General features: G+C 39.0%; 3 protein-coding genes across 7 annotated transcripts in view; 1 reads left to right on the forward strand and 2 right to left on the reverse strand.

Annotated features, from left to right (window-relative positions):
* Nucleotides 1–6,967, reverse strand: part of LOC132956345 (protein sel-1 homolog 3) — a 51,475-nt gene extending 44,508 nt beyond the window's left edge. Inside the window, exon 1 of the mRNA XM_061029736.1 lies at nt 6,630–6,967. The gene's annotated coding sequence lies outside the window, so the exon portion shown is untranslated. The remainder of the gene's footprint in view (nt 1–6,629) is intronic.
* LOC132956355 (sex comb on midleg-like protein 2) overlaps nt 1–27,444 on the reverse strand; it is a 486,888-nt gene that overhangs the window by 277,076 nt on the left and 182,368 nt on the right. Inside the window, exon 16 of one of the 4 annotated variants that reach the window (XR_009666017.1) lies at nt 22,227–22,378. The exons of 2 other annotated variants lie outside the window; for them this stretch is intronic. The gene's annotated coding sequence lies outside the window, so the exon portion shown is untranslated. Of the gene's footprint in view, nt 1–22,226; nt 22,379–24,596; nt 24,749–27,444 lie in introns of those variants that run through there. One more of the 4 variants, XR_009666016.1, reaches the window with a different exon arrangement.
* The window catches only part of LOC132956335 (cadherin-24-like), a 52,351-nt gene that overhangs the window by 12,459 nt on the left and 12,448 nt on the right, over nt 1–27,444 (forward strand). The window contains exons 1-4 of one of the 2 annotated variants that reach the window (XM_061029724.1): nt 7,122–7,256; nt 10,218–10,512; nt 21,109–21,228; nt 22,892–23,059. In XM_061029724.1, coding sequence (XP_060885707.1) covers nt 10,230–10,512; nt 21,109–21,228; nt 22,892–23,059 — 571 coding nt within the window. In that variant the 5' untranslated portion in view covers nt 7,122–7,256; nt 10,218–10,229. Of the gene's footprint in view, nt 1–7,121; nt 7,257–10,217; nt 10,513–21,108; nt 21,229–22,891; nt 23,060–27,444 lie in introns of those variants that run through there. The other variant, XM_061029716.1, reaches the window with a different exon arrangement.

A 27,444-nucleotide genomic window follows, 5' to 3' on the forward strand; every position in this document is an offset into this window, starting at 1 on the left:
CTAATGTTGCCTCGCTAACTTAAAACGTAGCTTATTGATTGACTATTTAGAGCATCAGCACCACACTAAAAGCTGGTCCATTTTGCTGCACGTCTATTGTCTGTTTAAATCTGAAGCAAAAATTAATCAAAAGTCAGGAAGGAATGTTCTATTGATGTTATTGATATGATTATTATCTCATGGTATTGTACATTCTTGAACTTTTGCATTTCTATACTATTTCTTCTATACTGTTTTATACTTCCTCGCTTCAACGCAGCCCTTTCTTATGGTTCCATTTTTATCCCCCACACTGTAAAATCTTAAAGTGCTTTCACACTTGCATAAACTCCTGAAAATCTCTTGAAGCTTACAAGCTGAGCTGCATGTGTGAATGCAAACAGACACATTTTTCACTCATCTCGAGAAAGCGAGAGGGGGTGGTGAAGTTTGTTCCCTGGGATTAATGCACAAGAGATAGATTGCATGTGTGCGAACCATTGTGATCTCTGTGCACTTAATTAAACTGCATTATGTTTTATGTTCTCCAGTATGTTATTCTCCGCTCTTTTGTTGATGATGTGATTTCACTGAGCTACACGTAGCTTGGATATGAAGGCAAATATTCTCATCATGGCATCGTATAGCGGACTCTGTTGCTTTGTCCACCACTTCAGCGTCATCCTGAATATCTGAAAACAGCTTTAGCAAGATTATTTGTCTAATTTCTAGTCAAAAATCTCTCATTACAAATACTGGAAGCTACATTAACCAGATAAACATTTTACTTCAAGATAAAAAAAAAATAAGGCCTGAATTGCTGGTATTAAGCAAAATGATCCATCAATGCAGAAAGCAAATGTTACTTGTGGAGTGTCTTCAGCTGCGATGTTTGCATCTTAATTAGTTTACATCGTATTTCAACAAACCAGCTGCAGCAATGCTGCTTGCTTGATTGGCAGATGTTTTTACTTATAATTCAGCCCTTATTTTGTGCATTTTGTACCTTAAAATTAGATATTCTTCTAGACTTTACAACATAAGTGTTTTCAGATATTTTGACTAGAAACTAGACAAATAGACTTGCTAAGATTTGAGTTTTGGTGGTGCAAGTTTCCCAGAAGCATTGTAAACGAGAGCTCTCCCTAAATGTGTTTGCTGAGTATTCAAATAAATAAATGATGATGACGATGATGATAGTGTGCACACCAGAGCGCTTTAAGCTCTCATCGTAGAGCGCGGCCTTGATTAAAATGTTTCTCTCTGTGACCACTCTGGGCTCCATACTTAAAGACCAAATACAGGAAGACCAATTCTTCAGTTCACTAAAATAATATTCTATGTGCCTTCAGAATATCTCTAAATATCCCATGGACTGAGGCATGGTTATGACTCAATGTAATGGCAGTGTTGGTGCACACTTGTCATGTCGTATACTTGACTTTTTACTGTCGCCACACCAGCAACCTCACACTGCTGTCAGTGTGGAAACATGAAAAGTGCCTGAGATGATTTAATCCACTGCACACCTGAACCACTCAGGTCCCGGGGGGGGTTTTACTTGTAGCATTTCACAGTCAGGCGCTTGCCGCTAATGCAGCCGCTGGCAGCTACAGCACACTCGGAGTGGGATTATATCAGCTGTAACGCTAACAGGGAACGCTGCCAGCCACTTTGTAGCTAGCAGTATACTTTATAGTGACAGTCTAGATTGGATTCTTACCAGTGCAGTATACACCTCATAAATGTTTAATCTCCCTCTCTGGTTGTTATTGATACAGTCAGGGAGGGGTGTTAAAGCAATCAGTACACACACGAGACCACTCGTTCCTCTGCATGCACACTCTCGATGTTGATATTCTTGCACTAAAGCTTCTCTGCATTCGGGGGGGGGGGGGGGGGGGGGGGGTTAAAAGCACAATTTCTCTCAGAGAATTTCTCTCCATTTTTTTGCCACAAATGGAGACGATCATGTCAAAGTATTTTCCAGTGCATGGTTTCGAGGTGAGTTATCAGCAGTTCAAATCACAGGTGCTTCAAAAAAGGACTAATTTATCTGCCACAGAGAGCAGATATAAACCCAGAGGTGGATGTACCGCATGAGTGAGAGGAAAGGGGGGGGAAGTGGAGATTACATACAGAGTTGCAGAAAAAGTGACCAAAGAATTGGAGAAGACAATTTCTTCTTTTCCAGCTTTGTTTGCACAGGGTGGATAAATTTTCTTCCCCACTGTGAGAGAGTTTTTCCACGCTGACTGAAGCACAGCAGGACTGAGCAGCAATTAGGCGGCGAGGAGAGGAGGATGGAGTGATGGGATGGGGGGGGGATGGGGGGGGGGGGGGGGGGGGGGCAAAGAGCAGGAGGGGGTGCGCAAGAGGCACCAACAGAGACGTCTCTGGTGGTGAAGTGTGAGATCAGAATCAAGGCTAGCTTTAAGGAAGAAAGGAAGGAGAGGGATGTGGGTGTTGGGATGAATAAAAAAAACCCTGAGTCTCTTATCTAGCAATTTGTAGGGTATGCTATCATGACTTTCTATAATCCCCAACTTTATCCTCCAAGACATACACACAATCACACACACACACACACACACACACACACACACACACACACACACACCTATTTCCTCCCGGTCTGTGTGTGCATGCTGTGCAGAATGTTTTAAATGTTCTTAACTTGCATTATTCAGGAATGTATAGATACTTAATGTAAGCATCTGGCAGGGATCCTCTGGAAATTTAAATTACATGTATAAATGTAAACAAGATATTAAAGTTGAGCCTCATTAAGCATCCTCGAAAATGTGAGTGAGAATAAATGTTCAGAACTGTGAGGGAACTACACATCTAGTTTTTGTTTTGCAACTGTTTCTCATTGTGTTGGCATGGACGATCACAGTTTGATTGACAGCTCCATACATAACAATGGCGTATGTGACAATCCTACAATATGTAGGCTATGTGTTGTCTGGATCAGAACAAGAGGAGGGAGCTGAGGCTCTGCTGTCTGTTTCAATCGGCTGAATCTGGACTGTGATATAGAAAATGTTTTGCCATCAAGTCAAGCAGTTTGCATGTATGCTAGCAGTGTATGCTAACTGAGCTCCACTGTTAGTTCTCAACACTGAGTGCAATGCAAAATGATGCCTCTGCAGCGTAAGCTAGTTATTTTAACAGAACTACACTCCCCCCATGCCTACACTTTTCCTGCTGCTAATCTATGAACTTCGGCCCAACTAAATTTCTGCAGGAAAAAAATGGAAACTGCAATCTTCACTCAACATCTTAATCTGTCATTCACATCCATCTCAATCTGTGAATGAAACTAAAGCTCGGTAGAAAAAGCAATACAGCGCTAAATGTCAAAGAATTATAGCTTTTAAGTAAGGGAAGTTATCAGCTGCCATATTTGTGAGCTGTAAACATGTTTACAGGCAGCATGTTTGATTCATACGACTCGAGATTGGGGAGGCTCAGACTCGAATGGGAGCAGTAAAATAATCACATTGACACCACACACACACCAAATTATTTGGACAAAAAATAGTTTGCAACAGGCCTAAAATCGTTCTGAGCCTCCCCCCGATCGTTGAGGGGGGGCTACTCCGTTCAGCAGTGCATGCTCAGATTTGAGGCTTAAAATCGGGCCTAAAAAAAAATGTCTAGAGTGTTACCAGCTTAAAATAGATGGTGTTGTTTTTAGTGTGTCAACATCGCACTGGGACCCTTTGGACTTTGCAGTTGTTTAATCTTTAAAATGACAAAATAATGATCTGGTTAATTCAGAAAAACAGAGCAGGTTTACATTTTCTCTTTTGAATGCAATACACCTCATAACAGAGTTTATGTACTTACTAAGTGACATTTAAGTATTTATTTAACATTGCTGGCTGTCACTCTCTCTCGTATTAGGTCAGTTTGTAGCTGTAATGCTTAAGTCAGTCTATAACAAGCCAACTGTACGACTGACCGGATGTTGTTTTCATGTTTGGATAATAAATGGCGGCACATTCAGGCTCCCCGCTCAGAGTCATAGGATTGACAGAAAAATGTTCACAGAGCTTAAATGAATGAAGTTATAGATTGAAACTTCCCCTAAAGTACATAAGACCCTGATAGCACTGCATAGCTACGAGGTTGTTGTAGGTTTGGGTTTGACATAGGCTTTAAAAACTTAATTTCTGCTCATTCATGAAAAAGTAAGAAGGTTGTTAGACTTCATCGACCCTCTAAAAATCCACTTATTGGAACAGTCCAACCCACTTGTACTACTGTTATCAAGACACCGCTAGAAACGTCCTCAGACTTAACCATGACAACACAGAAATGATCCTGTTCACTCAATCAAATCTTACACCTCTACTTCGTAACAGTTAGCCAAATGAAGGTGTTTTTATATGATTCTTGTTGTCATGGCCAAGTAAAGTAGGTTGTTTAGTCATGTTTCTATTAATGTAGGTTAATTACAAAAACAAAATCCTTCTTATTCTTTGAGGTTTTAGACCCATAAGACTCTCTATTACATAATTAGGAGGCTACGGTGGGTTTTAGGTTTCCAGAGGCTTTAATTCAGTACATTTCATCATGTCTGCAATTAAATACCTCCGCTGTAAAAACTAATGTCAAATAATGGATGGGAATGGTGTCATAAAAAGTTATTTGAAATTGCTGTGTAAACATTGCTGCTGAGTTTGTTATTTTTGTAAAGAAGTGGAAGGCTTTAGTTCTCCTGAGTATCTCGGGTCCACAGCGGAGGTTGTGAGTAAGCCGCGTGGATTATGAGCATGTGCAAATGTGCCTTGAGGGCAGAGAGATGTGAAGGTTTCCTGGTCAGAAAGCTCAGCGATGACGGCTGAGTAATCTCTTTAGCTTTCTATTTCTGTGTGTGTGTGTGTTTGGCCTTTTACCTATCGAGCCCACACTAATATCCTCTCTGCCATTAAATACCAAGAAAACATGTCTGCTGCACCAGAGAGGAAAACAGATAGTCGTCCAAGGAAGAGAGAGAGAGAGAGAGAGAGAGAGAGAGAGAGAGAGAGAGAGAGAGAGGAAGGGGGGGGGGGGTTTGGTTAGAGATGTGAGCAGATGGGCGTTCTGTTTGAGCGAGGTAACTTGATGAAAAGAGAGAGAGTGGAAAAAGAGCTGGTTTAAGAGGTACAAGGAAGTCAGGCAGATGGATTTATGAGACGGGAGAAGGAAAGGACAGATGGAGAGAAGAGATGGAAAAGATTTACAGATGGATAAGATAGCCGTGTTAGCAGAATTGCTCTATGAACATACATGTAGGACATTTTGCAGGGCCATGGTCCACATTGATGTGCTGCTGCCCTGAACAAACCCCTCACGGCATGTCTGGTCCAGTGACTTAATTAGCTGAATGCATCAGTACTCATCCTGGTCCCATATGGATCCTCCACACCTGGTGCTGTTCATTTCAAAATTCACCGAGCAAACAGCCAGCCTCGACATAAATCATCCTTTTCACACTGTCATGTTTGCATTTCTCGCCAGACAAATAGATGAGTGTTAATGAGTGAGACCTGCATCAGCACAGAGAGTGTTAGCCTGAAGGTGTTACACTGATTTACTCTGTGTGTGTGTGTTTGTCGTCATGACGGCAGAGTAAAGGAAGAATCTGAGGGATGAACTAGTAAACAAGTTGGACATGTTTCTGTGCAGTAATTAAAAAACTCCAGTTAGAGATAACATCATCACAAAAGTGGTTCTGAACTTCATTTGGTAACAAGGTTTTCTGCTCTGGGAAAACTTTCATAAAGCAGCCATTTGTCACGATACTTGAGTCTGCATCCACACAAAAAATAAATGACACCGAGCCTCCTTCTGAAGTCAGTCTGTTCTAAACTAAAACTACATATTTTAGCAGCTGTAACCTTCAGTCTCATGAACACATTTTTTTTATTCCCTCGTACTCGCTCGGTTTTTTGTTAAAAGTTCTTTTAATTCTTACTCTCTCATCTCTGCCTGAGCTACAGGGTCAACTTAAACTAGATAATTGTATTATTCGGTAACCATATTTTCAAGGACCTTAATTGTAGGAGCTCATTGTACAACAGATTATTCATCAGTGCACCTTTTAACAACATGGAAAGCGCTTCAACATATTAAAAAAAAAAACCCATGTCCTTCAAGAATCACCAAAATCTGATTTGAAAAATGTAATTTTATAACACCATTTAACAGAAAACCCAAGGAAAAAATATATTCATTTATCTATTACCAGATTGGTGACCTGCACTGGACACACACGGTGGTAGGTAAAGGTGACCTCCTGAGCAACTTTGAATATAGATTTTTTGGTTTATTCACCATTTTATGGACGGGACTGTTTACTCACAAATCTTTAAATTGTCCGTCAGAAATATTTCAGTATAGTAAATGTTAAACCAAATGTATTTAGTTCAATTAAAACAGTTCAACTTCCATCACAGGGGAGTGAGGTTCATTTACAGGAGCTGGCCTATTGGTTTGAAATCAATGAATGAAATGAAAAAATCTCTTTACAGCAGCTTTCAAGAGCACAAGTCCCAGTAACAGATTAAAAAAAGGCCAAACAAGAGATATCAGCACAAAACAATCACATAAAAGCAGACAGACAGGTGAAACATGTGTTTGTCATGGTTTAGGCCTACCTTTGTTTAGTTGGTCCATTCAATGGTGTTGTTGCTTCAATGGGATTTCCTGTTTGGTTTTGTCATTTGTATCCTTGTGTTTCTCTGTTTCCTGTGTTTTTTATTGTTAATATTCCTGGGTTAAGTGTGTCCTGTCTTTTCCTTCCTTGTGTTTCTAAAAGTCCCTCTGTGCATGACTGATTTACTTTCTAGTTCTTGTCCCCAGTGTTTCTTGTCTGGTTTCCCTCCATTTTCTTCTTCTTCTTCTTCTTCTTCTTTGGGTTTTATTGGCAGCTGGTATCCAAAAAGTTGCGTTACTGCAATCTTCCCTCCATTTTCTTCTTCTTCTTCTTCACTAATTTAATGGCAGATCGTGTAAAGGTGTATATCGCCACCTACTGATTCGGAGTGTGTAACATTTCCCTCCATTTTGATTGCCCTGATCAGTTTCACGTGAGTCTCGTTTGTCACACCTGTGTCCACTCTCTCCAGGTTGATGTCTGTCTGCTTCACCTTCTGTGTCAGTTCACTGTCAGACTTTGCCCTTGGTCCTGTGTTGAGTTGTGTCCTCGTGGCTCTGGTTGTTTCTCCTGTTAGATTTCTTCTTGGACTTTTGATGGACTTTGTGTTTTGTACTGGGAAAACAAAGTAAGCGTTTGTTTTTGCCCATTTAATCGTTGGTTCAATAAATGGTTTTGTTTTCCTGCATTTGGGTCGTCCCATTGTGTTTGAAAATTGTGACATCTTTGATAAAAATAATACTAATTATTGTTGATAATAATATGTGTAATAAATGGAGAAAAGCTTACATGTAGTAAGAAACTTTAGCTGTGTTGCTGTAGCTTAGCATGCTGCTTCTCTCCTATACTGTAGGTGTTGCTCTTGTGTAGTGAAGCTTCCTTTTATGGAGAGTAATACTAACTTGGCTCAAGTAGCTTACCCCATTAATGTAATAAAAATGATATTGCGGCAAAAAAAAAATAGAAGTCCAAGTCACCCCAAATCTAGAGATGTCTTTGTTTTAATGATCAAAAAATATGAGTGAACTCCTGCACTCTGTCTAGATAGAATAATTAAATAGGCAACGCAGGTACCCAAACTTTTCCTATGTTTTTGTTCAATCTTAACAGTGTCTCCTTCACTCTCACCTCCTGTGCTCTCGGCACATTTAAAAGAGACAAACCAAACTTTTGTGTCTTAATGAGACACTAAAAGGACTTGAGGAACTTCAGTATGTGTCAAACTGTGAGCATCAATCTTCTTTCTTTGTGCTTGGAAGCAGCTTTACGTTAAAATGATGATGATGATCGTTTTTTTTTTTTTTTTTTTAAAGTTCTGTTCTGTATCGTTTAAAATTACTGTGTTTGAAAAGTATTGAAGGAACATTTTTTGCAGCCTGAGTCTGTTGTTTGCTCTGTGTGAAACTTTTTATGCTGCTGTCTTGGCCAGACGTTTGTGGTCAAATGAATTCTGTATCTTGATGGGAATATTCTCTTTAAAAGGAAACTAAAGTTTAAATAGATCGACTAAAGTAATGGTCTGCTTTGTAGATTCTACAAGTTGTTGAAGCAAATTCAAATCTCCTTCTGCAAATCAGGATAGAGACAGAGTAGAGTGCAGCGGATAATTATTGTGTAGTCCTTATAAAGGCCTCCTGTTCAATTCTCACCACATTGTAGAGCTCTTAAACTTTTATTATGATACAATTTATTATCAAAGTAAAATACATTTATTCACCAAACTGTGACAAATATTGAGTAAGCACTTATCAATTCTATAATCATCATTGTAGCCGTTATACCTGCAGGTTTGAACAGGCTTGGCAGGAGATCAGGACCAAGCATAAAGACTACTGTGACTTTAATGGCTGATGTTATGTGAAAAATGTTGTTTTACTGCCAGGCTTGTTGTGTGCAGTTCAACAGGTTTGCATACCTATCACCTTACATGTTGTTCACAGAGCGTAACATCAGAAGGAGTTGATCAAAAGACGACGCTTAAATCACAACCTGAACATACGGTAACCTCCTCTAGCCATCAGGCATCAGTTTAATTTACTACCCTGTTAAGTCACTAAGGACAAAAATGTCCACTTCCAAAGGGTGAAATTCCTGATAATTATTCAATATTTGATAGTTTTGAGCAGGGCTGAAGTTGTTTAAGAGATGTATGCAGAAAAAAGTAGAAAGAAATATGAATCTGTTCTATTTTTATAGCAGTTTTTTGGAAGTGGACATTTTTGTCCTTAGTGACTTAATGTTTCACAGTTTTCTATTGATCTATTAAAAAAAAAAATAGCATTCCAAAATGTGTCAAGAGACTTCCTTACAAAAATGTGTGCCATATGCACTAACACAGCAAAAATGATGGCCAGATAAAGAGGAAACTTTTGACCAAATGGACAAAAACGTCCATAGTGATACATGAGGGCTAGAGCAGGTTAGGTGTGCATCACAAGTTACCATGGTGATTCAATCCAGGTCAAAAGAGCCACCTTTATGACACTCTTAACTCTCATTAGGCCTAACACACCTGACTTATCCACCAGTCTTGCTTGCGGTGGGGTGCCTTCTTTGTCGTTGGTTTATTGATTTATAAAAAAAAATCTATCATCAATCTTTATTTATAGCGTCAATTTACAAAAAATGTAACCTCGAGAAACTTTACCAAAAGAGCAGATGTTTATTATTTTATTGAGAGATTGTAAACAGAGATTGAATATCTCATACCCTTTTGTTTTTGATTAAATGTCCTTTAATTAAGTCAGCCAGTAAAACTTACTCCATGTTTTTTCTTCTGTTTTGATTTTTTTTTTCCCACCAAAAAACATTACGTACACAAAACATAGAGTTTAAAAAAAAACAAGGCTAAACAACAATCACTCGATTTCGACTGAAGTTCCTTTTTGTGTTTGTTTTCCTCTTTGTTATTAGCATGATGATTCTTTACACTCAGATAATGGATTGATTTGTCTGTTATCATCAGAGGGTTTTGTTAGACATTGTTCATCTCATGTTATATCTTCGTCTGTTTATCGAGTGAAATGTAGATTCTTTTTTTACACTTCTGTAAGTTGTGTAGTTTAGTCGTATAGCCTAAGGCAGTGCTTCTCAAAGTGTGGGCCACGCCCCCCTGGTGGGCAGTGTGGGTCCTGCAGGTGGGCCGCGAAAAGCCCTCCACCAATTTTAAAAATAAAATAAATATCACAATAATGATGATTTACCATGAGTCAACTCTTTAAGTGGGGTTGACTCATTGTTGACTGGTTGTAAGGTGTGTCATCACTATTCATGAACATCATGTTTAGTAAACTTTTGTGTCTATTTTGCCATAATATTATGTTATCATGTCCAATAATTTTACCCTTACTGAAAGTTATAGATGTAGTCTATAATTTTTAGTTTGTAATTTTTTATAACGGGCCCCGGAGTAATTTTGTATTTCAAAGCGGGCAGTCTTAAGTTTGGGAAAGGCTGGCCTAAGGTATTACTTTTACGTTTTATTGCGTTGTGTCTGGTTCTTGTTATATCTTCTCACTTTACTTCTCTAGCTCTACGTTTATGCACTCTACAATAAAAAGGCTTTAAAAATAATGTTTTTATTTTGCAGCTTCACACTGACATGGACAGGGGAGACGGACGCACTAAGTACACATTGGAGGGAGAGGGAGTGGGCTCAGTGTTTGTCATCGACAGCAACACAGGAAACATTCACGTCACCAAGTCCCTGGACCGCGAAGAGAAGGACCAGTACCGACTCATCGCCACGGCTACAGACCGTCAGACCGGCCGAGCCCTTGAGCCTTCTTCTCAGTTCATCATCAGAGTCCAGGACATCAACGACAACCCGCCCGTTTTCCCCAATGAACCTTACGTCGCCACGGTGCCGGAGATGGCCAACATAGGTACAACACTGACACAACAGTGACACTTTACTCAAACACAAGGTTTAGTTGTAGTGTGGTCAGTCTGAATTTCTTTACAATGGATTCAATTTCACAGAAAACTCAAAGTAAGGCTGTATCTGAAATATTTATCTTGTTAAATAATTCACTTCTCCCTATAGAAACACAATGTTTGTTTTCCATAACTGCTGGGCAGAAAACCCCTGAGTCACCTTTATGCAATTTAAAGTTCCCATGAAACGGCTGCTGGAGTGCTGTTTTATTCCACATGTTTACGTGTTTTCCTGTAAAAAACGGTCACTTGGGGGTCACTTGTTTTGGCTATTGATTGGCATTTACAGCTGCCAGTAATGCAGGAGTATGTTAACCCCTCCCAGACAATCCCCAGCCAACTACCCAGGAATAACAGCACAGCGACAGTCTACAGCACACATAAGAATCACTTGTTGAACCACAGAGAAATGTGTCGGTTAACGAGCGATTCTGCTGCTCTGTCTGCTTTTTTTGTAATCAAAAGTACAGCTGATCTTTCTCTATTTCTTTCTGTCTACTTCTCTGTGTGTGAATGTGCTTGTGTTCCTTCTCAGCTCTTTTGTTCCATCTGAAAAATATCTGGACTAAGTAGGTAATTTAAAAAAAAAAACCCTGACAAACATGGAGATACTATGCCTTGTAATTAAAGCAGATGGGCAGATTTTACATTTCTACAATCCGGGGGAAATCTCTGAAGAATTTGAAACAGGATGGAAAGCCAACAGGGTTTGGAAACATTTAATGCCCTATAAGCCAGCTCGTTTGCTGTGATAGATTGGATGAATATAGTCATTGGTAGGACAAAAAAAAAACGTGATTTTGAAACTCTAAAATATTTTTAAGAATATGTGACTAAGAAAGTTCAACATCTTTTTTGATTTTATTTGAACTTTTACCGCACAGAGAAAACACTCAAACGGGAACAAAGAGACAAGTGTTCAGTTTTATTGTAATGGGACTGCAGGTTAAAAAGTAGTAAGCTTGTGGATTTCACATTTTCAGCTTCGAGCAGCTAATTCTCAAAAGACAGATCTTTATAAAGAGCCAGACAAGGCTAGGCTAATGTTACTCACTTACTTGTTGAATCAATGCAAAACATATCCTTCAAAAATCTAAACCTCTTTTTTTTTGTTGAATGAATTTTAAACAGCACAGAGCAAATGGTCCAAATAATAAACAAAGAGAACCATTTTGTTTTTATGTTTATCAGCCTCTTGAGCTAACTCTTTGTTTATGAATTAACCAAAGTCAGGCCCGGTTTTAGACTGCTTTGATTGGGGGGTATTCATGTTGACTGGTCACTTACTGCCGGACTTCAAGACTCATTACTGGGGTAAAGTGTTCTTTAGGACAGTAAGCTGCACAGTTTCATGTTATCTTGATCTAAAACCGTAGAATCTAACAATATATACTAATATTTAATAGGAGGACAACTTTATTTATATCTTATTATCTATTACTATATGGACTGACTTAAGCAAGCTGCTGTATTAGAGTGTATATTTGTCTGGTCTGCTATTGTATTTTCTACTTCTACTACAATGGGAAGCTACAATATAATTGGCAATAAGAGTTTCAAAGTTTTTCAAACCATACCATGGAGCCTTCCCTCTGTCGGCTGCAGCCCCATAAGAGAGGTGTCCTGAAAAGCGTGGTGACGGAGAACGAGAGTGAGGGAGAGGGAGAGAGGAATCAAAGCATGGTGACAGAACCGCTAAAAACGTTTCTGTTTTTGAGAGAAATGTGACACAACTTCATTGATCAAGATAACTGCTACAGAGTGTGAGCAAAGTAGGCTAAGGCACTGAGAAGCGATCTGTGTGTAGTGAAGTAACTCATCTTCAATTCACACAACTTTATTAATCACTCTTGGGGCAATTGGTGATCTGCTCTCTGTATCCAGTTTTTATATAAGAAGACTGGCATGATTGTCAAATCGACAAGGGCAAAAAAAACAAAAAACTTTTCAGTTGTTTTTGAATTTTGAGATGAAGCGTGATGATTTGTAGGGGCAGTAGGAGCAGTTGTGCGGGCGTGCCCATGACTGAAGAGCTGGGCCGACCGAGGGTGAGAAAGTTGAAGGAAATAGACTAGGACTTTGTCTGTTGTTTATGAAGGACTAGGGTGTCTTTGAAGGGCAAACATGCTCAGAGGAAGGTGTTTATTAAGCCCCAGAGTAGTAAGGAGGTAGCTAGGCTAATGTAACCAACTGTAGAGCTCTGAGGTTGGTTAGCTAACTCTGTTTTAAAATTAACCTCACATTAAGAAAGTGAAAGTAAGGACACTTTGATTTTACAAGTGCTTGTTGATAAAAGAGTTGCAAGTGGTTCAGGTGTCGAACTCTATCTGCTAAGAGTAAACATATTCATAGGCAGATTAAGATTACAAAGGAGGAGGAAGCTAGGCTAACGTTACAGTTTAGCACAGAGTCTGCTGAGCTAACCAAAAAGTTAAGGGAAATGATAAAATGTTGAGTCAGGTCAGTAAGTTTAGTTAATAATTCTTTAGGGTTGACGACTGTGCTTACTAAAGTCCAGGTGGCGGCCAAGTCACTGTCACGTTAGCAAAGCTGGACCACTGTGTTTAATAGGGCTGGGTAAAAAATTGATTCATCAATGCATTGCAATTATTAATCATCATCATTATCATTATAAATCCTGAGATCGATTTTTTTAAGTTGTAATGACACCCCTCTCCACTAGGGGGCTCTTCTGAGTCAGTTTATTTTAAACATTTATTTTATACAAACACATTATTATTTAACAAATATAAGAAGGTAATGTGAGTAGTTATCTGGGTATTTCTCCTCTGTGTAATATTGAATCGATATCGAAGCATATTGATCAATATCGGATCGAATTGTGAGGTTGTGGACAATACCCAGATCTAGTATTTAACCACATGTTTAAACTACTATTTAGACTGAAATAGTCAATAACACAATTTCCTATTTACGTCAATGGTTTCCTGTCATGGTTATTGCCAGTTGTTACCCAGAATTGGTTTTGTTAGTGTGATTTTTGGTCATTAAGTCTATATAACACATGCTTCACAGCGTACTGCTTAGAGCTCTAGAAAGAGTTCAGTTGCAAAGTGCAGCATTACATTGTGGGATTGTTGTGTAGTGATGGGAAGTTCAGCTCTTTTGGCTCAGCTCCCTCAGCGCCGGCTCTTTTGACTCCCAAACTTTTGACTTTTGAGAAGATTCTCTCGGAAGGAACAAATGTTGCCACAATACACAGTCTCCCCTCCATCACCTTCACCAGGCGTGGGAAGACTGAGGCCTTGGCCTGCCACCATCCTCAAGATAGGATCTCACCTCCATTACAGCATCAGCTGTAGGATTTCTCCTAGCAGCATCTCCTGTAGCTCTTTCATCAAAGAGGTTTAGAGGTTTAGAAATTTTCGGTCCATGACTGAACAAAGAGCTACAACCAATTCCTTTACTTTCTGCACGGTTACTGGCCATGCTGGCCAATCAAAACAAAGTTCTGCCATGAGCAGAGCTGGGGCTAACCCACTGTGAGAGCTAAGCAGTGAAAGGAAAAAACTGGGAGCCGGCTCTCACTCGATGAGAGTTGGCTCTTCTGATTCACTACAAAACATCGGCTCTCAGAGCCGCATCTTTTGAGCATGACACATCACTATTGTTGTGCATTAAGTGTTCTAGCCATGAAAGTCCTTTTTTTTTAAATTAATCCATTACAACATTTTTCAAGGTTCTTATGATGTGTATTTTTGCAAATCATATCTGAGTATTCATATTCTAGTCGTGTAAAAAGAATATAGAGTTTATTACTTCTGAAACGACATGAGTTCACAGCCACGTTGTCATCTCTGCATTTTGATACAGCAACATGTTGTGCTTAATGCATATATCAACATGGTAAAATCTCATAATGGCAATACTGACATAGTGGTGTTGATTCAAGATTGCGGGTTTAACAAACTCTGAGACTAACGACTCTTAAATACTGAACCCTCAGATTGGAAATTCCTGGTTTTAGCATGCAGAATAGCTGACCTAAATTAATCGAAAGTCAGGCTATTTTCACTCCAAGTTCAGAGCATTTGGACGACTACAAAAAGCCATCATCAATGGAGCTCCAATACAACAGTTCACCATGGCAACAGGCAAGTTAAAAAACAGGTCAACCTCCTTCACCCCACTGGAGTTACAAGTTCTAATATGTGCTTAAGGCCAGATGAGCACTTTTTTCAGAAGAAAATCAACAGCTGCAGCAAAGAATTAGAATGAGAGAACTGCTGCTCAAGTCAAAGAGTGAGTTTGAAGTCAGTATTTTATTCTTTCAACGTTTAACCAAACTTTTTAATATCACAGGTTAAAATGATGGGATTTTATTGAATTGAATTAAATTTTAATTTAGGTGCAGTGCCATGGCCTCCAACCATGCATGGAAGCTTTCCAAAATGAAATATAAAAACAGTTCAAACACTTAATCCATGCTGTGCTCTGGCCTCTTAATTGTAACTCCCTTTTGTCCTAATCATATTTGATCTATGAAGCAAAGTAAATGTCTCTCAGTGGCTGTTTCAACTTGTAACTACAATAAAGGCCTACTCCCAAAGGTGAACCCTTTTGAATTCCTCCAAAAACCTCTGTAAAGGTCCCTGCTTCAGATGATGTTACCTAGTACACATCAAATAGAGATTTACTTAAAGCCATGTTGTGAAACTGTCCAATAGACACAGCGTTCTAAACTAATCGGTCAGGACCCAAAAGTGGGTCAATGTGCCAATGTGCATGGATAAAAAATTGTATCCAGAAGTCTATGAAAAACTTGTTAAATATGTGTGTTTTGTTCCATCTCTTTGTTCTGTCACATGTTTAGTACCATCTGAGGTCCAAACTGCACTATTTTTTCATTAAATACATCTGATAGGCTTAAAAATATCAGACATGTAGGTCGCAACTTCTCATTAAAGAGTTGGTGGTGGATCCTTAAGCTAGACCAGTTGTGAACCACTTCAGTAGAGCATCCCATGAAGAACCTGTCCATGGGGTAATGGTTCAAACCAAAATCCTTTCTGGAGGATCCCTCCACCTTTCATCTTCTCGGGATGCCTAAAAGAACACAACCCCGCACCCCAACTACTAGAGCTTTCATTTTCATAGGGTCTCATCAAGAACGTAATGAGGAGGTTCTATTGAGAACCCATGGATACTGTTTATTTATACGGACAGCGAGACACTGTCTCCTTCCGTTTTGTAAAGTAAAGACAGAATAGCCCTTGTAAGAGTTAACAATGAATAAGAAAGCATAATCTTTGTTTTTCCCTTCTAAAATATCAGGACTTGGTCTTACCATCATCCTCCACAGCACACAATTGTAATAAAGGACGTTAATTATAAACCGGCTTAATTCTGCATGCAGATCTGCAGAATTTTTTATAATCTTTTTTTTTAAACAATCTTTCAAGAAGTTGTGCAGAATGCTATCAAGTTTTGAATTGGTACAGCACATATATATTAATTTAGTAAATTATTGGAACAACAATTTAATACACATTTCTGTATGTATATTTCTTTAAAAAAATAAATGAGAACAAATTACATGTTAATGATTTTTATTTTATTCTACTTCTTGGGATTGTCACTGTGTCTTCTTTGAAGGGATTTAGGCAAATACTGTCTGGGATGACTCTTCCATCAAGAAATCTGCAGGGTGGGCAGGATCTTCTTCCTCAGGGTTGTTTATTTACAGCAGGGTGTTGCTCTCCTCTAATTCTGGCAATGTTATGGAGAACAACACATGCAACAATAATGTCAAATGCTTTGAGGTTACTCTGAGTCTGTGTAGGCACTTGAAGCGAGCTTTTAGCTGTCACAACAGTGACAAACAACAAAGCACTCAACAGGCTCAAGACACAAAGCAGCAGAATCAAAATCTTTACCTCAAAGCAGAGGTTGGTGCACAGATCAGTCCGAAGCAAGAATAGGTAATAAAAAACATGAGGCATGGCTAAGTCAAAGAAAACGGGTAATGAGATCTTCGGCCAAACTCACTCTACAGGATTTCAGGGTCAAATTTTCACCCCATTCATTCACTATGATGGTCACAAAGGCGTAATCAGGGGAGTAGTGGGAGGGAACAGCGCTGTGTGTGTATGTGCATATTGTCTACATGTCGTGCTTCTGCAACGCTGTAACACAATATGAATTCACAGACTTGTACACCAATATTAAACTGTTGTGAAATCAATATAAATGCACAAAGACATAAAGACAGAGGAGTTCCCATACGCCGCCGCTGCAGAATCGCACTCTGTAAAGGGCTTCTAATAAACTGGAAACAGACATGGAGAGTATAGGGACTACAAACACAATGAAGGAAGGATAATGAGGGCCCTGTGTAACTAATAGCCCCTTTCAAACATCCAAGGTATGCAAGGTAATGCAAGATGTGGTGCATGTATGATTGCAAAAGGCCTACTTTGTTCACCCCAGTTTCATGCTTATTGTTTTACTGCCTGTCCCCGAGCAGTAGGTCTGCACAAAGTCAAGGTGAGTCAATGTGTGAACACTGCAGGTAGTCTGGAAATATTTGCATACGCTACATTTAAATGTGGACTGCATGTGTTAACATAAATGACCACATCAGTATACCACAATATCATACAGACTTTTCCCTTCCATTTGACTAGTGAAAAGTCTGTATAAAGTTGATGGTCAGGCAATGTGTGAACACAACAGGTATTAGTGGGCAGCACAGACAGACACAACCAACACAACCAATGAAGAATAGCCATTATAATAATTTTCCAATGTAAGGTGCATGTGTGAAGGACAATACCAGAAAACATCAGGGTCTGAATGTCCAGAAACTGTCTCAAAAAAATGTCAATAGTTTGTGTGTGAAAGGGGTTCGTAAGACAGGTGAAACAGATCAGTGCAGGACAGACAATCAAACAGGAGAAGACATCTAAAACATGTAACATGAACATGCCTACTTTACCTTAACCAAAGCTCTAATCATAAAGAGGCCTAGAACACACTAGGGTCACATTAAGTGGTCAAAAGAGACTTGTATTGGTTGCCAAGTGGTTGGCCATTAAACTCCTTGGAAATATTTGAATGTGTTGAGGAGGTAATGACATTTGTACAAATCTTAACTGGCCATTTGCAAATCTGTTGCTCATCATCCACTCAACATAGATTCATGAGTCATGCACATTTGGGGTCATGTGTTCTGCATCACATATGAGGTTGACAGTGCAGAGAATGAGATATTGTGCCTGCAGGAAATTGTGATGTATAGACTCTGACAGTTCTGAATATATACCTGCACATTAAGTACTTCCTTTTCACATCGTTTCTTTCATTAGTGAAAGGAGCAGTGATAAGGATACATGCGCTATCAATGAAGACTATCTCAATGGGGAATCCACCAAAGCAGCATTAGCAGAATATAATTTAAAATATCATCATTAGCTTCAACTGAATAATTTCTACATCAGTCACCTGCAATCCTGTGAAATTCCTCTTTCAAGGTCCTTAGAGGATTGTGCCCAGGGAACATAACTTAAATGTGCAGTAAGTGCAGAGGAAACTTTTCTCACGGTTCAGCAAACAGTTTCCATGCAATAAAGTAACTCCCGTTGGCAGAAGAACTAAGAGCAACGGAAAAAAACTTGCCCTGATCTGTTAGCAATTCTACTGTGTGTAAAAGAGATGTAAGGTGGTATTTTACTTTTGATTCGCTAGTGATCATGGAAGGAAAACACGTCCAACCAAGGTCCCAAAGCCTTTTGTTGGCAAAGACCATCGAGACACTGATTGGGAGAACAAGGAAAGGGCATCCTGTAATTATCAGCTGCTTTAGGCTCAGGAGAAGGGATGGTATCTTCATTTAATTTACAAAACGTGCTAACAAGCTTCATACAGTTGGCTTTCATTGAAGCAGACCTTAAGCTTGGGCTAGCTCTCTCAGGATTGGATAATTAACAGTTTCCTTCATCTTAGGTTTAATAAACATAGCTTTTACTCTAACATTTTGGAGAACACCCTTGATATTTTCGCAATTAAAGTGTTTATTTTGGTAATTTCTTCACATTTGGGATGTAGCACTAAACATATGGTAGCAACTAAAACTACTGAGCCACTATAAGTTTTAACCTAATTATGGTGCTAAATTGAAAGATGGATCTGGGGATTGCATATCGACTCTGAACTTTTTTACTTGTTTGGTCTAAAATAAATTCAAGATTTACACATCGCAACCAACATATACAGTTTTTGTACCTCCGTGAAATCCTTGTGCAAGAAAATGGTTAACAATGGGGTTTATTCTCTTTTAAGTTGATGCCAAGTACTAAGTATTCCATTATCAAAACTAAGAGTTCAACATTTTGAAAGTTTACTCTCGCATGTAAAATTTTCAGTTTTCAGTTAACGAAAAGTTCCATTGACAATTGCGTCAACTTTATGAAAAGACAAAAATATCCCAGCTGATATATCCATTTGGCCAAAGCCCTGATATCCTGTGCTAGACCTTTGTTTTATTGAATGAGGCTTTTGTTTTTTTAAAACATGGATGTTTCATGGTATATCTGTCCCTGTAACCAAACACCCAATGTGGCACTTCAGCTAGCTGGTCTGTCTTTGGTTATATGTCTCTCTTTTTTGTGCTAATATGATCCCAAGTGATGTGGGACGCCTGTGGCAAGTCCATTTACCATTTGTGTGCACCAAATGTCATGGGAATCCATCCATAGTTAACATCAAATCTTATGGAAAAATGTCATTTTGGGACTATGGGGAAAGTCAGGGGATCACAGAAGTCATTGGGATACGCTCTCTGGGATCCATAGATGTCTGCACAAAGCATGAAAGTCCTCTTTGAGACATTTAAGTCTGAACCAAAGTGGTTGAATAACTGACTAATACATGGCCAAGATATTAAAATTGGACCCAAACGTAGCAAGCAACGAGCCTAAGTAAGTCCAGCGTGGTCCAAATTTGACATATTTATAATGAAAATAAGCATCAACTGAAATACTGTGCTATAACTCAACATAAACTTTTCATCCTACCTGAGGTATATATAAAACTAAACTCTATAATAAAATATGATATCATGTAATCTTTTGCAGTTGTTCCATATCTCACTCAACAAAGTGTTAGTTTGGTTTATCATTAACCGTCTTACTTTACAATTAACAATCTGGTTAAAAACTAAATATCGAAAACAAAAATCGATGTTCTTAATGAAGCATAATTGTACTTAAAAATATCTTATCGTACACCTTTTTTAATTAAATCCTTAGTGATATATTGTATTGAATACTAACTAATAAAGACTATCTGCACTTCCTGCCCTGCACAATGATTCATGGTGAATAAATGGCAATGGATTTTTTCCTGAGCATGTCAGTTCTTTTCTGCAGACCAAGGATGTGACTACACAGAAAGTGACTAAGCAGGAGAAAGCTCTATTAGTAGCCCAGGCTTATATTTACTTCAGTCTATAAAACAACTCTGCATTTATTCGGGAAAGCGACTACAAGACAGGCCTTTAAATGTTTTCTCACAAAACTGGTGCACAGCCTAGATGGGAAAGAGAATATTGTATACAAAATTAGAATCTCGACATCTCTGCCTACCTGCTGCACTTTGGGGGAGAAAGAAAGACCACGGTTAATATAATCAGTAACAAGTTGCTGGCTTATGGCGCTGTGTAAACATACTGTACCAGAATGTCTTAGCTGTCAATTTTGGTTGTTTTTCTTTAACTCAACTCTAGACTGTCTTACAGCCAGGGCCGGCCCTGGACATCTGGGGGCCCTAAGCAGGATCATTTTGTGGCCCTGCCTAGCTGGTTAAAGCTAAATCATCTCTAAGTCCTGCACAAGTTCTTCTTCATTTTTGTCTGCTCTTTCTCCTTATATTTGATCTGCAAGCTGTTTCAACATTAAGTGCACCGGGGCCTCTAATTGAGAACTGCCTTCATTTATCAAAACTTGCAGCAACAGCAGGCTAGTAATAGGTCTGAAATTGGGATTGGCCTTTACTTGAAGTGTTACGATAATCACAGTCATCACACAAAAACAGCCAAATAATAGTTACAACAACTTTTTCTGAATATTTTAAAATTGCATGACCAGCAACATATCATATTTAACAAATGTCAAAAATTGCTAAATATGCCCATTTAAACCAAAGTTTCTTTTTAGTAATGTGGCTAAAACACTACTATCCAGACATGATCTCAGTATGTTTCAAGTAACCACACTGTCACCAAACTGGCACTAAATACACTTCTTCTGGCACAGCTGTGGAGATTTGAGGGCAAACACTCAACATGAAAACTGTGTTTGAAGTAATTTTTCATCAAAAAGATAACTGTTTCAAAGATACTGCGCTTACAGATAGAGCGCAGAAGGGTGCATTATCCTTTTAATCCTACAGATGTAAGCACTTGGTATTCAAAACAGATGGGTAGAGTGTCACTTTAAGCTTATTAAACTGCCGCCAGCTTTAACTGCTTTACTTTGAAAAGGGCCATTTCACCTCTCACCTCTGCTGCTTCCTCTCTTTCACAGGCACGTCCATAATCCAGGTCACAGCCAGGGACGCAGATGATCCCACGTATGGAAACAGCGCCCGGCTGGTGTATGCCATCACTCAGGGCCAGGACTATTTCTCTGTGGATCCGCAGACAGGTCTCAAAGCTGTTTACCATAAAAACGCCTCTGATGATTATACTCCACACAATAAATCCCATTGGCCTGCTGTGAAATCACAAGTTATGCCTTTGCTTCCATATGTCCAATGTGGATAAGTAAGGGATGAAGCCCTACGAGTTGTCCATTATCAGGAATTTATGGGTTGTATGGTGGCCACAACCATCACGTCCCGCTGAGGCTATTATTTCCTGTTTATATACAACTGGTAGGGTATTATCCTGCTTATACCATGGTCACTGGCTGAAAAAAAACCCATTACTTTATGGTTTTATGCCTTATGCAATCAAACTCCAATGTTTTAACAAGCCCTATGGCTGACGCATGCCTCCATTTCAAAGGTAACCCTTTATTACCATCCATACGTTTCTCATGCAATAGACATGTTGTGCACTACTCCAGTAAATAAAACCGATCAATGGGAGATGTTTCTTGAATGCTCAGACCATTCCTCATGTTCACATGGAGGTCATTTTCCTCTGCCTTGGTGGAAAGCACAATCATTTTGATCATAAGAATTCAAGTTGTAGTTTCGTGTGCAGGCTGTATGAATTGTAAATATTTGACAATCGCTCTTATTTCACCGCTTCCTGAATAACGAGCTATTTATAGAACAATTGATGGTGAAAGTCTAAAGAGCTACGAAGGACAGATAACATTTTTGGAAATTCATCAGTCACAGATAGTCATCAGTTAATGTTGGCATTCAACAAAGTCCCAGACAACATTATGTAAGCAAGGAATTTAAGCCCATGTAATCGACCAATGCTGCCAAACTGTGTTATTACTCCCCAATTCATGGTCAACAATCCCAAGTTAGGAAGTAACTACTTGTTAACATTGTCTGTTATCTGACCATTGCTTAAAGGCTTTATGTGCGATTTTTTGATCCAGCAGATGTCGCCCTTGAACACCAGCATGAAACCAAAACAACTTGCGGTGCATTGTTGTGTTAGCCGTCCTGACGATGTAAACAAAGTGAAGATAGGACTCTGAAAACTCTGAAAACATCACAGACAGTGGGACTCGGGTGTTACACCCATTGTAGACAGTCATGACTCACAGAGTTATTTTCAGAGGATATACTTGATTTATATTATATTTAAGTGTGAAAAATCACATATAAAGCCTTTAAAGGTTATTGAATCTGCTGTTTTAACTTGAAATATGGCTGTAGGTTTACATCAAGTTTTTCACTGTTTGTTGTCTTTTGCTGATGAATGGAGAAACTGTGAAATGATAACAGTTTGTTAGACACCCCTAAATGTATACAACACAACCTGATTTAAAGTAGTAGAACATCCTTTTAACATTTGAGCTTCTCACTAGAAGTGTGATTTCAAACAAAGCTAGCTGCTGTCTGAATATGGTGATTGTCAGGAATTCATTCATTAATTAATAACATTGTGCATCTACAAAAGACAATTCCCCCAGTGCACATGCATAAGAAAAATTTAACTCACATTATAAATGATCAGTTCAGAGAAAGAAGAAGGCCTTGAGTCATATGTTTTTCACGTCCTAAATCTAGAATGTAAAGCGTCTGACTCCCTTTGACGGATATTTCCAGAGACGTTGTGTCACTCTGAAATCTGATGCGGTTGTGATTCTTGCGCCTTGTCCCACTGTGCTCCCCCACCAGGCATCCTGCGGACAGCGGCACCTGACATGGACCGGGAGACTCGTGATGAGTATCAGGTCATCCTCCAGGCCAAAGACATGGGGGGGCATCTGGGCGGATTATCAGGGACCACCACCGTCACTGTGAGGCTGACTGATGTCAACGACAACCCCCCTCACTTCAGACGGAGTAAGCACCGCCTGTTATCGCATCAACACTTTACTGTCAGACGCTTTCAGTCTCTGTCGCTGCAGAATGTGTGTGACTGAAGATTAAAATGATTAAACATCTAGTAATGGCATTTGTGACAGCAGTCTGAGATTCTCTGCCTCCTGTGGGTCCTCACTGCCTTGGCAGGTTGGGAGATAAGATAAAAGCTTCAGAGCAGCTAAACAGCTTGTCACTCTCATATTGCTCTTTTTACTCATGCACCCAACCTAATCATTGTTTTATACATCAGCGGGTATAACATAACCTCTGCCTGGATGACTGCCATTTACATCCATACCAACACAGCCTCTCGGTCCCTCTGATTGAAATGGACTGTGCCTTGATGTACAAGAGTGAAAGATCATGTCCGCCTTTTCTTGTCCAAGCCTTTCCCTGTACCCTGCTATTAATATTTCATCTTAAAGTTCAGTGCTTTCCGCTTCAATAGACAGTAAAATCACTGCACGATGTGTCTAACACTGGGAGACATATACTGCATTTCTCTATATACCACCTCTCCTGTTTGATTTTCTTTCTTTTTTTCTTCCCCTCTTCTTCTCTCTCGCAGTCTCTGTTTTCTGCCATTCATCTTAATGTTTAAAGCCCCCTCTCCTCGCCTTGATATATTGTGCTGTGATACAAGGCTTTATAGAGGCAATTTAATAATTCCAAATGCCATCTGTGTGTTATTTATTTACTAATATCTGACTATATCTTCCCCCCATCTCTACCTCACTGCAGCTCATTATTTTCTGTTTGACAATAACGCAGCGATTTGAACAAACGGCTCATTTAGCATGCTCGTTGAATGCTCGGGGTGTGGTTTCTAAATGATCTTCATAATGTGGAGGATTTCAATGATTAACAAACAGAAGAGAAGGGTTGCTCTAAAATGAAATCATATCTTTGCATTTGCAGCTGCTACACAGCATCACAAGTGTTGAATCATGTGATACCATGCAGGGGGAAAAAACACTTGATCTGCCACAGATCACCGACTGCTAATCCATGCTTGATAAATGAACAGAATGTAATCAACAACAAACAGTAACATAAGAACAGAAAACAAAAACTCAGTAAGAAGCCAAGCTCTCGATTTAGGCCTAGTCCACACGTATGCCCATATTTTAAAATGTTTTTCTGTGTGTTTTTGCCTTTCTTACACTGAAAATGCACATTTTGGAAAACTCCTTCCAGGGTGAAGATTTTCAGAAACTCTGTTTAAGGTGTTAAATGCTTTATATGCGATTTTTTGATCCAGCAGATGTCGCCCTTGAGCTCCAGCATGAAACCAAAACAACTCGCGCTGCATTGTTGTGTTAGCATGCTAATGCTAGCAATCTTTATTATGCTCGTATCGTCACACTGCATGTAAATTTACCTGAAATGAGTGTGATCCAGAAACACAGTTAAGCAGTGAGTACAGTATGTTATTCTTCTTTTCTCTAGTCCCTCAATTAAACAACTTTTATACATGAGGGGAGGAGTCAGCCGGTCGTCCAGGCGATGTAAAGAAAGTGAAGATAGGACTCTGAAAACTCTGAAAACATCACAGACAGTGGGACTCGGGTGTTACACCCATTGTAGACAGTCATGACTCACAGAGTTATTTTCAGAGGATATACTTGATTTATATTATATTTAAGTGTGAAAAATCACATATAAAGCCTTTTAATGTGAAGTAATGAAAACAGAGTTTTGGGCTTGTAATGTCACACTGTGCGGCGGTTTCTCATCCGTTTGACGTCATTGTGCGACGCTGTCACTTTTGTTTACATGAGATTAGTGAGATACGTAACCAAATTAGAGCTGGTGTTAATGTTGCTAATTGGACTTTTTATATGCTTACACATACACAGTTACTCTCCCACTATGTTGATGAGCAGAGGCGCCTGACAAGACAACTTTGTAAATGAAATGGAGATTGCAGAGGAATGGCAAGAAAAGGTTAGCATGTCAAGGACGTTGTTTATTTGACATGCTGATGACAGCCTTAACAGTGTTTTGCTTTTTCATGTGGACGAAAATGTTTATGAGAACTGAGAGTGTGTGGATGGGATTATTTTTGAAACAGAGGAAAACTTCAGTTTTCAAAAATACCCTACTTGTGGACTAAGCCTAAGTTTTAATAAAAAGAACCGACATCAATTAATTTAAAGCTTTAAAGCTCTAATTACTGCATGTTATGTGAAACAATAGGGTTAATATGCAGATTAAACAGAAACTGTGGCTTCCTCTTACAACAGCTTGCATTTTGATTCATTCTATCATTAATAAGACTAAGAAGTTGCCTGAAAACAAAGTAACATGTCAATTTTTTAAAGTTATGCAGGACATAAGAAGAATAAAAACTTATATTACACTGTCACGGTTCACAGTAAATCCGAGTAACAAAGTTGAGTCATTTAATCTAGAAAATAGACAAAGGGGTGAGATTAGAAACAAAAGATCACGGATGATAGTAGCACCTGAAATAGTGCATCACATGCAGTCGCTGTTCCGCATGTCTAAAGGTCTGATTCAGAATGGCTGTTGATATTACCGTTCAAATGCACTCATTAAGCTTTGCAGCAATGTTTGTGCCATTTTCCTCGCTATGTGCCTGATGATAATTATAAAGGTGGCAAAGTCTAAATAGTTGCCAAGAACAGAGTCATCAAGACAGTGTCAGTGGCTTCTAGATATCAGGTCAGGAGCTCGCCTGGCATGATGTGTTCGCTCTGCTACACTATTCATCGGAAAACCTGGATGTGACACCAATTTTGAATATGCTTCAGTTAGCAGAAACTCTCTGAAGATGTAATCATTTCCCTCTATTTGCGTGTGGCTGTTAGCGCTGGTGTTTGTTAATTGGACTTTCTGTGCAATGAGGCTCGTTTGCATTGAATAGGGCCAATTCTGTGTCACATGCATGCATATTACCTCATTTAAGTACATGCAAATAGCACCGGAGCGCTGAGACTCTATTGGCTTGGCAGCCATAAAGGGTTTGTTTTCACCCTTTGCGAGTGCTTTGAGAATTACACAGTTTCTTTTTTGTCTTATTTGTGCTGGCAACCCTTCTGTGGATTTGTTTGTGCCATCCTGAGAGCTGGGCTGTAGAACGGCTGCAGCTCGGGATTGCTTGTAATCTCAGTCACTTGGTCTGAAAATAGTGTAGAAAATACTGAAAGATATCAATTACAAGGTCCAAGAGACTAAAGTGGTGTCAGAAAATGTGTTTTTTAAATCTGATAATGAAAATACAGACATTTATGTTGCAACCCTTAATTCTGCACCTGACTCCTCAGTAAATAAAAAGCAAAAATATGAAATCCATTTGGTCTTAAAACATGCCAATGCATCTGTGTGTTTTGAAACCACTTTCCTGTTGCTGCAAATGTTCCTCCTCTCCTAACTCTCCTTACCTGAGAGAGACCCCTTCCTCCCACATTGCCAGTGTAAGGGATGAGGATAAACCTAACAGTATTTATATTCTGTGCAACAATATATTAAAGTTTAGGTAAACCTGAGGATTTAGCAGTCTGAGGTGCTTCTATTAAGAGTATATCTACTAAAGTTACAGTCGCTTGTGTCACATTGCTGTTGTACTATCTCTACACTGCAGCTTGGCAAGGATAAATATAGAGTTTGTTAAAGGAATTAAGACTAAATATCAACCCCTTAAATAAGATGTCACATGGGCTGACCACTGTGGATTTTGGAATTGTTAATGGAGTAGAATTTGGGACAGATGGGATGATTACTGGGATCACTGACTCATTAAATGTAGACTTATCATTAAATCACTAAAATGAGTAATAATAGAGAAACACTGTAGATGAAGTTTAAAGTTAGGGTTAAGTGTTCCTTAATCTGAAATCAAAGACGCATTGCACCCCATACTTCTGAAATCCAGTTTTGATACCTTGAGTTAGTCCTTTTTGATTGGGAAAATGATGGGAATTTTTTCCTTCATCCACTTCTCAGATAGAGTGTCGAAGTACACAAGGTAGCCCATAACGCTGGCTGGCTCACCGTTATTATCTAACATTACTTCCTCTGCTGTCAGAGTACAAATGTCTTTATAGCTATTGGTTTTTGTCAGCTAATTATGATTTAATGCTAATGTTAGCTGTTTTTGAGAACAAGCTAATTTTCATTCAAGACTTTCTAACTAAAATTGCTGTTTAAGAATGTCACATGGGTCTTAGCTAAAGGTAATGTAATCAGGCTAAAGGACACTGAGTCCTGTTTTTTTGGATCTGCAATCCGATTAAAACATTATGCACAGGAACCTTGCACATCAAGTCTGATGCGTTTATTTTTCTATTAATTGGAAGTATGAGTTGTCTTTAATTAGTGAAGAATATTTAGTGGTTCTT

This window comes from Labrus mixtus, chromosome 3, assembly GCF_963584025.1.
Source record: "Labrus mixtus chromosome 3, fLabMix1.1, whole genome shotgun sequence".
Lineage (NCBI taxonomy): Eukaryota > Metazoa > Chordata > Actinopteri > Labriformes > Labridae > Labrus > Labrus mixtus.